Consider the following 15,664-nt stretch of genomic DNA (forward strand, 5'->3'; position numbering starts at 1 on the left):
GACCTGCAGACAGATTTCTCAAGAGGCAGGTCAGGTGGTCTGGTATTCCCATCTCTTTCAGAATTTTCCACAGTTTGTTGTGATCCACACAGTCAAAGGCTTTGGCATAGTCAAGAAAGCAGAAATAGATGCTTTTCTGGAACTCTCTTGCTTTTTCCATGATCCAGTGGATGTTAGCAATTTGATCTCTGGTTCCTCTGCCTTTTCTAAAACCAGCTTGAACATCAGGAAGTTCATGGTTCACGTATTGCTGAAGCCTGGCTTGGAGAATTTTGAGCATTACTTGACTAGCGTGTGAGATGAGTGCAATTGTGCGGTAGTTTGAGCATTCTTTGGCATTGCCTTTCTTTGGGATTGGAATGAAAACTGACCTTTTCCAGTCCTGTGGCCACTGCTCAGTTTTCCAAATTTGCTGGCATATTGAGTGCAGCACTTTCACAGCATCATCTTTCAGGATTTGAAATAGCTCAACTGGAATTCCATCACCTTCACTAGCTTTGTTCGTAGTGATGCTTTCTAAGGCCCACTTGACTTCACATTCCAGGATGTCTGGCTCTAGGTCAGTGATCACATCACCGTGATTATCTGGGTCGTGAAGATCTTTTTTGTACAGTTCTTCTGTGTATTCTTGCCACCTTTTAATATCTTCTGCTTCTGTTAGGTCCATACCATTTCTGTCCTTTATCGAGCCCATCTTTTCATGAAATGTTCCCTTGGTATCTCTGATTTTCTTGAAGAGATCCCTAGTCTTTCCCATTCTGTTGTTTTCCTCTATTTCTTTGCATTGATCTCTGAAGAAGGCTTTCTTATCTCTCCTTGGTATTCTTTGGAACTCTGCATTCAAATGGGTATATCTTTCCTTTACTCCTTTGCTTTTCACTTCTCTTCTTTTCATGAAGGGAATGGCAAACCACTTCAGTATTCTTGCCTTGAGAACCCCATGAACAGTATGAAAAGGCTGCCGTCTAGGGAAAACTGAAAGTGTTATTCACTCAGTTGTGTCCTACTCTTTGCTAAGCCATGGACTGTAGCCCATGAGGCGCCTCTGTCCATGGAATATCTTGTCCCGGCAAGAATACTGGAGTTGGGTAGCCAGGCTGCCATCTAAGGGGTGTGCAAACAGACCCAGTTCCGGGAGAAGTTCACACCCTGGGGTTGACGTTACAGTACATCTACCTCCACATTTCTAGAGCCTTTTTTCCTTCCTTTTTGAAATTCAACTGGAAGATGCCAGTTTTGTGGTTGCTGTTTTAAGTACACCTCTGAATTTGCTTTATGAAGGCTTTGTTTCCTTGTTTGCAAAGGCAGGTGCTGAAACTCATACGTGCTTGGTGAAGTAAAAATCAAAGCAGCCTTTTTGGAAGGCCAATTGGCAGTATTTAAAAACGAAAGTATGCATTGATTTGTCTAGAAATATAACCCTAAGATATACTTCCGCATGTTCTAAAGATCCACTGTAAAACAATTTTCATTGCAGGTTTTTTTTTTTTTTGGTCATAGCAAATGGTTGAAATAGCCTAAATGTCCATCATTTGAGGGGCTAATAGTGTATTATGGTTCATTCATGAAGTGGAATGCTATGGAACCATTAAAGAGCATGGGTGAGTCAGAATGTTCTAAAATGGAGTAGTCATTACTAAATGAAAAAGCAAATAGTAGAATCATGTGTCTAGTATGCTTCCAGTCTGTGGGGAAAGAAAAAAATATACACTTGAATGTGCACTGAAAAATTTTGAAAGGATGTACAACCAAGTGTTCAAATATGTTGAATATTGCAGCAAAGAACTGGAGTGAAAAGTAGGCTTGTATTCATTATATTCCCTCTTGTTCTTTTTGAAATTTTCATATGTGTGCATTTTTCACTTGGAAAAAAAAAAAAAGAAAACACCTAGCTACTTTGCTTTGTCTTTTTGTCTTGCATAAAAATCTCCCACATACAAAGGATCTAGAGTTAGACTGGATTCAAAGACAAGCTCTGTCATTTACCTGTGACCTGGAGGTCTCCCTAATCTATTTGTAGTATCTATTTCATGGGGTTGCTGTGATGATTAATTACAGGATACATATCAGATAGTGCTTTCTCTGTAAATGTAAAAGTGTAATGATGATATAGTGAACATTTATTGAATGCTTATCACGTGTCAGGCACTGTATTAAGAGCTTTGTCTATATTAATTCGGGGCTTCCCAGGTGGCACAATGATGCAGAATCCCCCTGTTAATGCAGGAGATGCAAGAGACTTGGTTTCAATCCCTGGGTCAGTAAGATCCCCTGGAACAGGAGATGACTACCAGCTCCAGTATTCTTCCTTGGAAAATCCCATGGACAGAGAGCCTGGTGGGCTACAGTCCATGGGATCACAAAGAGTCAGACGTGACTGAGCACACACACATGTAGTAGTTCATTTAATCCTTATACCAACTCTATGAGACAAGTACTGTTTTCTTGTTTTAATTTCTATTTTATATCAGAGTATAGTTGATTAACAACGTTGTGCTAGTTTCAAGTGTACAACAAAGTGACTCAGAGATACAAATACATATATCTCTTTCAAATTCTTTTCCAGTATAGGTTATTACAGAATATTGAGCCAAGTTCCCTGTGCTATACAGTAGGTCCTTTTTGGGAAACAGGTACTATTTTCATCCTAATTGTACAGATGAGGAAATTGAGGCACAGAAAGGCTAAGTAACTTGGCCGAGAAGACACAGTGAGCTAAGGATTTGAACCGAAGCAGTCTGGTTCTGTAGTCTGCGTTCTTCCCCATTTACCCAATGGGCCTGTCCCTACTGGGCAGACAGGTCTACTCAGGGCAGCATGAGGCTGATGAGAGGGTTGGTTCAGTTTCTAAGAGAAATGCTGAGGCTATTTGTAAATGTCTTATAAGCATTTGGCAATGCTTTCCTACCAACCTCACGTCAGAATGTTACAATCAGAGTGACATGTGGGGGTGTTTCTGCCGGCGTGTGTGGGGACTTTTCCCTCCGCCTGTTTCCTCCCAGCTGTGCCCTATCTGTACGTGTATCTGGAGTCACTGACAGGAGCCCTGCTGGGAAATCTTGACTGCAAGATGAAGCCAACAGGGACCCTGGGGTGTGGAAGGTGTGGGGGGGACCTGTCTTTTCTGTGTCTATCATCTAACGAACACATTTAAACACTAAGAGCCATGCAGGACCTGCCCTCCTTCAAGAGAATCATTGAGGTGACAGTTTTGTCAGCCTGACCATCTCTGGGGACAGTATACCAGCTCTCTCAGGGTAGTCAAAACCTCGTATGTCTTTAGGTATGCATTTCCTTAATATTTAACCCAAATTCTCTCAGTTAAATATTTAATCCAACTGTAAGGTGCTGTTTTTGCTAGAAGAATAGCTGGTCTTTGGCTTCCTCATAATCTGTCTTTAAAAGAAGTGCCCTTGACAATGATGACATGATGAATTCAGCCACTGACAGACCCTGACGTTCTTAGGCCCCCAAGAGTAGGGTGTTTTCCTTTCTTTGTGTCCAGAATTACTCAGAATTATCTGAATACCTATTCCTCATGTCACTACTGTTTCCAAAGTGCTTCACAGGCATCTGCGTTCAGTTCGGAAATCCTGTTTTGTGCTGTCATCATCTTTCCTGTGTTCCAACTTTCCAAACTATTGATCAATTATTTACTCTGTCTGTAAGATTTCTTTCAGATTTCATTTTGAACAACCTGCTAGTCAAGAGATCTTTGGGGTGCTGACTTGAGACGGAAACAGACACCAGCTCCTTGGAAAGGATCGCCTTTCAGCTACTCCAGACTCCTTACCTTGCTCGACTACCTTAAGAAGCAAGTCGGGAGCCTTGAGCTGCTCTTTGAAGTTTGTCAAGTTCAACCTTGGCAGTACCAGGCTGCTCCTGATCTTCCTGGTCCTGCTCTTGCCAAGGGGCCAGGCTGCAGAGAAGAAATATGTCAAATCCTCCCAGCAAAGGTAGTGAAGGCAATCAGGCTGTCTTCCCTCGAAAGGAATCTAAGAGTAAATTATTTAACCTCACCTCCTTCTCACCTTTGTTTAAGATCTACCTCTTCTCACACTTGGCAATTTCAAATTACAGACAGACATTGTATTGGCTGAGGTAGCAAAGTACATTAGGTTTTATTCTAGAAAGGAAATGACGTGATGAAGCTGGTGCTTTTTCTAGCAACGTGCTGCTTGTGGGATCCTAGTTTTCCCCACCAGGGGCTGAACCTGTGCCCCCTCCAATGGAAGCATGGAGTCCTAACTATTGGATCTCCAGGGAATTCCCCAAAGCTGCTGGTGTTTTAAAAAACATCACTTAGAAAAAAAAAAAAATATATATATATATAACGTCACTTATAGAAATAAATATTTTCCATAGCAAGAGGTTATTCCCTAAGACCAAAATGCCTTGAAAATGTCACCCCTTTACAGTGAATAGAATATTTTAATTGTAATCTGCAGAAATGTTTCCTCCAATGTACTTTATGGGGACATCCATAGTATTATCTAATTCCCTAGATGTTCCTCTTCATTTTTCATAATAGAAATTGCTGGTAGGCATTGCACTTGAATGCCGTAGAAAGAAGGAAGGGGTCTTCAACTGATCATTACTCGTGTAGATCTCCGGAGGCTAGCTATGTAGGAATGTTTTTAATTTGCAAAGCACTGGTCTTCAGAAGCAGTGAAAGCACCAGAATTTAAGATTATAGAGTTTACCATTTTTCTTTATAACCTCCTTGTACTAGAGTTAGTAGGAAGAATGCATTTTCCCTCTCTGTAACAGAATAGAAAACTATTTGCGTCCCCTGTTCTCCTTAAGGTCAACGTCTTAATGTCTCACAATTGACTATCAACACTGCTATAGTGTACATGCAGCTATTCTACATGGTTCAGTCCTTTACACAGTTCCATTGAAATGCAATTATAATTTTTTTATACGGTATAATCCTTTTGTGATTAATTTGAACTTCATATTTCTTTTGTGGTTGATCTTGCTGAAACTGGGATTTGAAGTTCAAAATTTAGTATTGATCACTTTCATTATATGTCACACTGCTATTCTAAATCCAACCTTTCAGTTTTCCTGTTTAGTGTCTAGATAATTGTTTAGCTTTAGTACATTCTTAGAGTAGGTGGATTCTCTAATAAGACAGATCATTGAACACTTAGAGTTAACATTTTTGGGTTGGGAGAGTAGCATTAAAGAGGAAACTATTCTTAGGTGTAACTTTTGAACTGGTTAATAATACAGGATCAGGAAAATAAGTGAATGTTAGTCATTTACATTTTCTAAAAATCTTTGAAAAGAGTCCAATCAGTGTCTGGTTGAAAGGCGAAGGTACATTATGTGATGACTGGGTGATGACTTTTAAGACAAGAAAAAGAAAATAATAGTAATAAAGGGATTTTTTTTTTTTTTCTGGACAGAATTGTAAATAATGCTATTTTCAGTTTTGCTACTTGAAATGGTCCTGTTTAACATTATTGTAAATGACTTGGAAGCAAGTACATAGTGATATTCTAATTGCAGGTAAGAATATATTTGTTTAATAAAATCACAAGATAATAGGGCTAAACTTGATGAATAGTTCATATGGATTTATGAGTCAAACATGTCATTATTTTTTTAAGAAAAGGTTATGTCTTGAGGTAAGGTGTTTCAGACTTACCCTTAGGATAATAGGGTTTGAATTCTCTTTTATGCCATAGGAAAAGAAACTGGAAAGCAAGATATTAGTGGGCTCAGTATTAGGAATAATTTTACAGGTATCCCTGTAGATTTGTGGATTAAATATCCTCAATTTTTGCTGATTACTCAATTTGGCTATCTCCTATTCTTAACCTCCCTACCTCCTCTGATTGGCAGAAACACATTCTTCTTAAGAGAAGCATTTATTGAGGCTGTCTGATAGCTCTAGAATAGAAAGTAGTGGATAAAAAATGGAATTTGAGGAGGAAGTCCATTGCTGTCTTGCCCCTTCTAAAAGTTTTCTACATTTCTTTTCTTTTATTATGGTAAAGATTTGAAATCCAGAGTGAAATACATCTCAAATCAATTTGTCCACTCTATGCATGTGTGTGTGTATTTATATATATATGTATATGTGTGTGTGTGTATATGTATGTATGGGTTTCCCTGATGGCTCAGTGGTAAAGAATTTACCTACCAATGCAGGAGACATGCTTTCAATCCCTGGGTCAGGAAGATCCCCTGGAGAAGGAAATGGTAACCCACTCCAGTATTTTTGCCTGGGAAATCTCATGGACAGAGGAGCCTGGCGGGCTGCAGTCCATGGGATCATGAAAGAGTTGGACACAACTCAGTGAGTAAACAGCAAACATCCTCCTTTCCAAAGTGAAAAGGAAGGACTTTCCAGGTGGCCCAGTGGCTAAGACTCTGCCTTCCCAATGCAGGGGGCCTGGTTTCAATCCCTGGTTAGGGAACTAGATCCCACATGCCTCAACTAAAGATCAACTGAAAATCCTGCATGCTTCAGTGAAGACTGAATATCCCAAGTGCTGCAATTAAGATGTGGCACAGTCAAATCAATCAATAAAAATAAACATATATATTTTTTAAAGTGAAAGGAGAGGTTTTTTTTTTTTTTTTAATGAAAGAGTCTCTCTCTCTTTTAATTTTTACTTTATTTATTTGGCTGCACTGGATCTTAGTTGTGGCATGCAGGATTTTTTTTAGCCGTGGCATATGGGTTCTAATTCCCTGACCAGGGTTCAAACCCTGGTCCCCAGCGTTGGGGGTATGGGGTCTTAGCCACTGAAACAGCAGGGGAATCCCTAGAAGAATCCCTAGAAGAAGTTCTCTGTGACACTGATTTACCTATCAGGTAATCTGGAAAGAGGACATTAACATCTACATCTCCCAGAAGCCAGACTAGAAGCATGAAGTAGAAGAACTGGTATTTTTCATCTGTTCTAGTGAAAACATTTGGTGAATAGCAACAGTTCAATCAGCTACATGGCAGAGTATGACTTTTGATATTTATTAAAATGTTTTCTTGCTTTCAGCCATGTTCTCTAAATTCAGGCTTGTGCTTATTTGCATACAGGTCATATCAAAATAATCCATTGACTACCGCACTGGGGCTTCCCGTCCCTGTGATTTTCCAATGATGCCTCCCTGCAACAGGAGGAAGCCCAACTAGGAAGAGCACATTGTTTCCTCTCTCTGCTTCAGGGGAAATAAGGGATTTGCAGAGAAATTTAAGATGTATTCTGTAAACTGAGTTGTGAAGTGAAAGTAAAAGTTGCTCAGTCGTGTCCAACTCTTTGAGACCCCATGGACTATACAGTCCATGGAATTCTCCAGGCCAGAATAATGGAGTGGGTAGCCATTCCCTTCTCCAGGGGATCTTCCCAACCCAGAGATCAAACCCAGGTCTCCCACATCGCAGGCGGATTCTTTACCATCTGAGCCACCAGGGAAGCCCAAGAATATGGGACGGGGTAGCCTATCCCTTCTCCAGCAGATCTTCCCTACCCAGGAATTGAACTGGAGTCTCCTGAAGTGCCCACAAATTCTTTACCAGCTGAGCTATGAGGGAAACTGAGTTGACTCATTGGAAAAGACCCTGATGCTGGAAAAGATTGAGGGCAGGAGGAGAAGGGAGCAAGAAAGGATGAGATGGTTGGATGGCATCACCAACCTAATGGACATGAGTTTGAGCAAACTCCAGGAGATATTGAAGGACAGGGAAGCCTGGAGTGCTACTGTCCATCGGGTCAAAAAGAGTTGGACATGGACTAAACAACTGTGAACTTACACCAGTAGAGATGAGTTAAGACCAGAGACGTTTTCAGGCTGGGCCACTGCTTTCTGTTTGCAAAAGGAGTTGATCTGATTTTGGTTTAGCAGCTGAAAGACAAATAGCCTATTGAACAAACCCCAGGTGGATTTCAACTCCCTTTGGTGACAGTGGCATTCAAGAACGAACACAGTCAGACACTAGGATTTTTCATATGTCATTTATTTAAACCAAAATCAACTTATATTTTCAAGGGGCTGGATTTCAAAGATATAAAAAGAAATTCAAACCATTTTGTTCAATACCTATCTATAAAAAATGAAATTACATTTTGCGGGAGGAGTGGACCCTGTAACATAGGAAATTTCTTCACTGAAATTCAATTTTTTGCATGCAAAACCTAATTTCATTTTTGGATTGGCTGAAATGTTCAAGGAGCCCCGATGAAATATCAGAATTTGTTAAAAGTCAAGAAGTATAATCACGATTCAGACTACGTGAATGGTCAGCACGAGAGCCAAGGTAATGAAATCTTTGCAATCTTGCCTGTGTACAGCCACTTGATCTCTACTCTTTTGAAGCATTTTCAAAAGAACATTGTGTTATTTTGGTGACTAGCACAGGTTCTTGCTTATGTATAAAAATTGGACAAAATGGCTTATTTGCTTAACAATGTCCAAGTCTGTTGCATGTAGTTTGAAGGCTTTGCCCAAGAACCTGGCGGGAGGGAGTACTGTGGACACAGGTTTCAGAGTTGGGGCATTTTCAGATCATATAAAGTCCACTTTATAAAGCATTCTAATTTACCTTGTTTTTGGTGAGTCTGTATTTTTGCGTATAAAGTAAGTTTTACAGATATGACGTAGATGAAAACCAGGGGAAATCAACAGTGGCAGTTACCAATTTTAAATGTGGGAAGAAAGACAAAGACATCACAGAAGACAAAGCTAAATGGAAGTTTGGATTTTGGACTTAAATGGGTCACTTAATAATTGTGTCATACTGGCGAGTTACCGAAGCTCAGGGAGTAGTTTTGCATTAGTGCAAGGGTGAAATGAAACCCACAATGCATTATTCTGATTTTCCCTACCCTGGAGAACTATGTAGGAAACAAAACTGACATGTTTGGCAAGATACCCACGTGGGTTAAAATCTATACAGATTTGTACATGTTTGAGAAGCTGATAACTCCTTTCATAAAACATACAGTCCCTGACCTGAACCTTTCAGAAGTGTATGATCAATCACAGTAAAAGGACTTGTAGTTTTCTGTATTTAAATCCCTTCCACAGGGGACAAGGTCTACCCACAAGCTCACAGGTACTAGAACATGTGTTGTTACAATGAAAATCAGAATGATATGCTTCTGAACTGCTTAATCACTCCCCCAAAGACAATTACTTCTATTCTGGAAGAAGCAGGACTCTGCAGTGAAAACACAGAGACCTGAAAGCAGTGCATTAATTATTTTATTAATTTCTTTTTACATTATGGGAAACATTCATCTATTTACAATTTTTTTTTGTCCACACACAATCTAGGTAGATAAGCCTATGAAATTCCAATTCATAAAGCCATAAAAATGTTCCCCACCCCTCCATCTGAAAGCTTTCAAATGAATCTTTTTTTTTCCAAACCAAAATAATTTTTAAAAATTACATTTGGGAATTCAGATATGCTAGTGATTTACATTCCAGTTATTTAAAATATGCATCTAGACATGTTTTAAAAAAGAAATGGTAAATTCACAAGGATAAGGCTTAAATTAAAGTGGTAATGCACAGTAAAACATTAAGGAAACATCTATAAATAACAGAAATATAGTACAAATAAATTAGTTCTATTTACCATTTCAAATATTAAAAATCTTTAATCCATTTCTTCATCTCTCTTTACAAAAAGGTTATGTGAGTTGTATGGAAACATCTGCAAAAAATATAATAAATACTTAATTTCTTTGAACTTTTTTTTGATGTGGGAGACAAACTTCTTTTGTAATTCCCCCCTCCCCAAGAAAATACCCAAACACCTTTGTACCAAAGTTAAACAAAATAAGTAATTTTTCAGGGTACATATATTTTCTGTTATTAACTAAAAAACATTTCTACAAATTACATCAAAAAGAACAATGTAACAAGGGTTATGCTTATGGATGTCAGGCTTAAGAGGGCAAGTGATCAACAAGCAGTTTTATGTGGGGTCATGTCTTAACATCAATAATTAGCTTTTTATAAAGTGTTTGTACAATTGGTGTTTTTAAGGAAGGCAAAGGTCATGATGCCTGTAGGCATTCTGCTAAAAGATTTAAAATTCTTACCAAAAATAGCTTATGAATATACAAATACCATTCACGTAGACAAGATAAATAGGCCACCTCGTCTCTCTTAAAATATCCTGGGCTAAACCAGTTTCCAAAGAAAATATTGTAGGATGATCTTTAGAAATCTATTTCTCCATCCAAATCTTATCTCTCCCTCAGGGCACAGAGCTGTGGATGGGAACATGGGTCTTCAAATGGATGCTGTTTCCTTCACGTTAGTCTGTGAGTTCTGAGTCATTGTCATGGCTGAACATGACCATAGGCTACCCAAGGTGGCAGTTGGCCTTACCTGATACAAACTTTGTGTGACCTTCCCCGGCTGCTACAGAGTAAAGAAAACGTGTATTCTTTTTAAAACCAGAAAATACTTGAAGCTTAAATTCTCTATCTGCTCCAATTTTACGAAGTACTCAAAGGTGCTTTGTCCACTCTAGTTAAAAGTTGGTTTGTTTTTAAATAAGTTAGTAGCCCTTTTCTTGTAAACCTTAGCAGTAAACATTTGTGCCCTGTTTATAAAGATAGCTCAAAGCATCAATGGCTCTGAGAGGTAGCGAATTCTCTAGTGGTTTTAGATTATGTCCATGAAAATAGTTGTTGCCAGTACCCATCACTTCTCTTAATTTTTAAAATAAAATTAGCACCTGGCTATGAGAGTGTATTTTTTTTTTTTAAGCGTCTCTGGTGCAAGTGTATCTGATATATCTTTTTAAAAGTCTTTCATTTTTCAATGATAATTTCTAACACTTTAGGGAGCTGGATAAAATGCCAGTGACCATGTAAGATCACCTCATTCTAAGTGTTTAAACTGCTAGGAGTAAGGGCATTTAAAGATAACTTCAGCTGGCCACAAAGGTCATACGCCATCCATCATGACTAAAAACAAAAATCAACCTTCTCTGCCAAATCCCTGGGTCTCTTCAGTGTTTAGGAACTGCGATGCTGTCCCCCTCCACGTGGCTGCTGAACCTTGCAGGTCAAATTTCTTTTCTCTCTAACTGGGACCTCAAGATGAGTGGCTGCTCTTTGAATGAGACAGCATGTCTACTGGGACAGAAAGCTTATTTGATGGGTTTGACACAGGACAAAATCCTGATTCGGGGGTGTAATAGGACTGTGGAGCAGTGAGGAAAGACTGATGGAGACAAACGTCTGCCCTATGAACTACTGGGTTAAAAGAGACCGAATGTGTAGCATTCGAAAGGGATGATGGGAAAATCCCGACTCTTCTCAGAAAGCAGGCCGGCTGCCATTTACAGCACTTGGTAAGCAGAGATGTACTTCTATCTGTGTAATTAGGTAGGCTCCCCCCCTCCCCAAGATGGACACTAACAAAGTAATGGAACCAACACTTTCCCCTTTAAAGACCTCCCCCCGCCCACCACCACAACAACAATATAATATACATAGTACAAGAAAAGTTGAGAAAACACTTCAGGTCTAAATTGTCTTAAGAATAGGACAAAAGAAAAAAATCCCTTATGTAGTCTCTTAAGCTAGCAGTGCTTCCTTGGTCTTGCTTTTCCTGTCTTCATTTTATTGCCTTTCGGAATAGATGGATGTCCCTGAAAGATCAAATTGACAATCTTCTGCTGAGTGAGACATTTGAAGCAGTGACTGATGACACAACAGTGAGGCAGTTTGTGCAGCTGTGAGCGACGCAGGTACCCGCACCCCACCCCCTCCCCCCCGGGCACCCACTACACATCCTGGTCCCCCCGCGCCCAGCCCCTCTTCGTCCCCTCTCGGCGTGTCACTCCCGGACTCTGGTGACAGGGTGTGATGTCTGAGGCTGGACATCAAGCGCTCCAATCTGCTCGCCCAAAATAGGAAGCGTGTCGGGGAAATCAAAGGGATCGGAGCCCTAGTTTCTTTCGCGTGGAAGACGGCGAGATCCCTAGGGACCCCCCCCCCCCCGCCCCACGCCCCGCCCCGCGGGATCCTGGATGTCTGAGATACCCTACAGTTGGATATTGCTGGAATCTAGGGACGGACTAGCTCGAGGAGGACGGAGGATGGCTGGCGGGTGACCTAGAGAGGGGCCGCGTCTACGCGGGTGGGCAGGCGCCGGGGAGGAGGCGGCGGCGGCGGCGGCGGCGGGAGCGCGGCGGCCGGGGCCTCAAAGCCGGGTCTGCGCCTCGGGGATGTAGATCTCGATGCTCTCGGCGCTCTCGGTGGCCGAGTTCTGACGGACGGACGCGGCGCGCTTGGCGGCCATCAGGCGCTTGCGGGCCTCCTGGCGCTGCGAGCTCTCCAGCGAGCGCTCCCGGATCAGCGGCGCGGGGCCCTTCGCCGGCTTCTTGGGCACTGGAGGAGGGGCCCTTCGCTCCTGATCAAAGCAGAAGGTTCAGGACATTACACAGCTTCTCAGGACAAGCTTGGGGGAAACTGGGATAGGTCAGTAGTTAGCACACACTTTTTTTTTTTTTTTTTAAGCCTAAGGGTGGTTAAGTTAGTTCTGATCTGCACACTGTATACATATTTACACACACACACACACACACACACACACACACACACACACACACACACACACACATGTATTGGAGAAGGAAATGGCAACCCACTCCAGTATTCTTGCCCGGAGAATCCCGTGGACAGAGGAGCCTCGTGGGCTACAGTCCATGGTGTCTCAAAGAGTGAGACATGACTGAGCTACTGAGCACATAAAATGTATATATATTTTTTCCTAGTATTCTGGCTTGGGTTTTCAAAAAGATGTATGAGGGAAAAAAATACTCTGAAGTTTAAGGCCAAGGGTAAAGCTGGAGGGCAGAACTAGTCTCTCCAAGGGAAGGATATGGGTATTTAAAATCTAACGAGCTCCCGCCCCCGCCCCTCGCCCCTCACTTCACCTAAAGGCTGCAGCTTCCAGCACATTTACTGTGGTTTTTCTCTGGAGGCTCCAGACTCTTTCGGATGCCAGAGATGGGAAGGAGAGGGCAGCGGTCGCCTCTTAGATTCTGCATCCCCTCTAAGCAGGGCGGCAGCGTGTGGGTACCAGCTGGGTTCAGAGTTTAAAAACATCCCTGCCCTCTCCCCCAGCCCACCCACACCTAAACAGCCAAACGAGGAAGAAGCAATTGTTAAAACTGTGTTCGTTTAGCTTTGCTGGTGTCCCAGTGAGTTACACCCATTTACACATCACACACAGACACACAGAGTTGTGCTCGGCAGGGTCACCCTGGAGGGAGTTCCTACCCTTGGGGGTATGGAGTCAGCTCCTAAAACATCCTGCTGGACCATCACGAACTAGGGGCCTCGGGGTGACCTTGGTGGGCCGGAAGGCTGTTTCGTCATAGGGACAGACATTGCGCCATGACAACTGAACACAAGACTCAAAGAGGCCATTCCTGCTCCCCTCCCCCACGCCCGGGGCAGCAGCAAACTAGAAACCAGTGGGCTATTTTTAAATGCCACTGCAAAAACAAGTCATTCATAACTTGGACTGGAAAAAAAAAAGTACAGTGGGAAAGGGATCTAAATCACAAAGGATTTTTAGGAAAAAGATAGTGAGTTTTCAGGCTGCAAAAAGGTCCATGTGAATCTGATGATTTCATCTTTTAATAAAATACCTTAAATTCTCATAAACCTAAATGTGAGAAGTATCTTAAAATATGGATTCCATGATTCTCCAAAGGGCACTCTCTGTGTTCCTCCTTTGCTGGCCTTCGTGGAGTGCCTAGTTACCCTTATTGCAGTGGAGTTGCCCGCCGGTTGTTTAAGGTGGAGTCTCGTGTGGATAAAAAAAAGGAAGCACAGAGTGCAAACTGTATTCCACCAACTCTGATTGCGTTTGTTCATTGTTTCCCCTCCAGTTCATGGGGTGATGCAAAGCTCTGATCACAGATACCGTGCATGAAGATTTAGAAATCAAGTTAATAATGATTTATAGTATAACTGTCACTAGGTACCATATATCAATTCTTAGCTTCACTCCTTTTGGACATTTAAAATCTTCATGATTGGGACACTCAGTAGATACTTTTGAAAGTACGATTGTTGAAAATGCTTTAGTCATATTTTCCTTTCCTTGCATAGTTTATTTTTTTAAACAACAATTTAAAAAAATTGATGAATAAGTAATTAGATGGTTAGCTCTAGAAAATCAGTTACCAGTTATGTGTGTACATCTGTAATGTTTTCTTAAAACCAGACCAATTTAAAAGCTTGTTTAGCAGACAGTTTTAAACTCAGATTAAAGAAAACTAGAATGAATGCAAATGTTTGGCTACCCCAGTGAGAAGCCACACAGGCATCAATGGTACTTTGATGTTTCATACCAAAACCCGCCAGGTGGATGGTGACAGAATTGGAGATGAGGGACAGTGATGAGAGTGGTGGCCCCTTCAGTTATGCACCGGCCCTTAGCATTAGATTTCTCCTGGGAGCCCAGGGACTCCAAGAACTTTGATATTATGATGGGCAGCAGCAGAATGGACTGGACTGATAGGTGAAAGGATCAGGAAGAGGCATCACAGAAATGGCTGTGCCTGACTTCAGAAGTTGAACCTCTCAGAATCATTTGACCTCAGGCTGTAGGAAAGCAAAGGGTTAAAAATGTCATGCATCTCCGGTCAGCCTAGGAGGGTGGACATTGGATACCTGGACAAGCCTGGTGGAGCCACTGTAGTCAAATGTGAAAACTGCAGTTTATTAATTCAAGTAAAAGAATTTGAGTCTTTATTTCTAAGCTCTTGCATGAGGAACCCAGTGAGCAATACTCCCCAAGGCAAATCAACCAAAGGTAAAACCTTTTTTTTTTTAAAAAAGATCCCAACATTTATGATTACTGTGAAACTATACGGTGTTTATATTTTTAGACTTGAACAACAGTGGTTTCTTTATTACTATATTTATGAAATGATTATCAAAGTCGGTTAGTTTGCAGGGCTTCCTATTTTCTCGGAAACACATTCTAGGGGTGTAAGGAAGTTGTACTCTTGCTCTATGTAATCATGCACTGAAGATGTCATTTATTTTAGTTTAAAAAGCAAAATGGAGGCAGTTCCTTCCAGTGACTAAAATGGTTTAACTTAAAGTTTAATTAACAAAAAAAAAAAAGCCACATTCCCATTTTCCAATTCACAGACAGGTTTTTCTTTAAAAATATGCCTGAAACATATTACAGATAATATCCCAAATGATTACTATGTAAACATTGTCATTACAATGAAATTAATATGATTTCAGCTCCATTTCACATTGTAAACAACAAGACTGAGAGCAGAAGCCTATTTAGACTGTCCAGTGTTTGTGCAGGTTTTTAAATGAACCATACAAAATCTACATTGTTCTACCTTCTTGTCAAGAGGATCCATCTGTTTCCAATTATTGGCCTTTAACTGATGAAGTTCATCAAATTTCATACTAATGTTTTCTATGGACAACTGCAGCATGTCCCAGAACCCTGCCAGATCCTGAGAGGTGGGCCTTGGATGAGCATTGGGATTCTGTGCAAGAGAAAGAAAAACAGTCACGCTTTAGAAGCGATGTTTGTGACAAGCCCAGGATCAACGCGGCATTTTCAAATACTTCAAATAACAAAAGGAGGATGAGTTCCTTTTAGTTTTCAGATAGGAGAGAAAAGTGAAGTT

At 41.0% G+C, this 15,664-nt stretch overlaps 1 protein-coding gene across 19 annotated transcripts in view; it reads right to left on the reverse strand.

Moving 5' to 3' along the window:
• Nucleotides 1–9,197: 9,197 nt before the first annotated feature.
• The window catches only part of DLGAP1 (DLG associated protein 1), a 784,377-nt gene continuing 777,910 nt past the window's right edge, over nucleotides 9,198–15,664 (reverse strand). For 12 of the 19 annotated variants that reach the window (XM_061399853.1, XM_061399852.1, XM_061399850.1 and 9 more), the window contains 2 exons: nucleotides 15,368–15,520; nucleotides 9,198–12,396 (listed from right to left, as the gene is read on the reverse strand). In XM_061399853.1, the coding sequence (XP_061255837.1) occupies nucleotides 12,187–12,396; nucleotides 15,368–15,520 (363 nt within the window). In that variant the 3' untranslated portion in view covers nucleotides 9,198–12,186. Of the gene's footprint in view, nucleotides 12,397–15,016; nucleotides 15,521–15,664 lie in introns of those variants that run through there. The other 7 variants (XM_061399854.1, XM_061399855.1, XM_061399867.1 and 4 more) reach the window with 1 other exon arrangement.

This window comes from Bos javanicus, chromosome 24 (genome assembly GCF_032452875.1).
Source record: "Bos javanicus breed banteng chromosome 24, ARS-OSU_banteng_1.0, whole genome shotgun sequence".
NCBI lineage: Eukaryota > Metazoa > Chordata > Mammalia > Artiodactyla > Bovidae > Bos > Bos javanicus.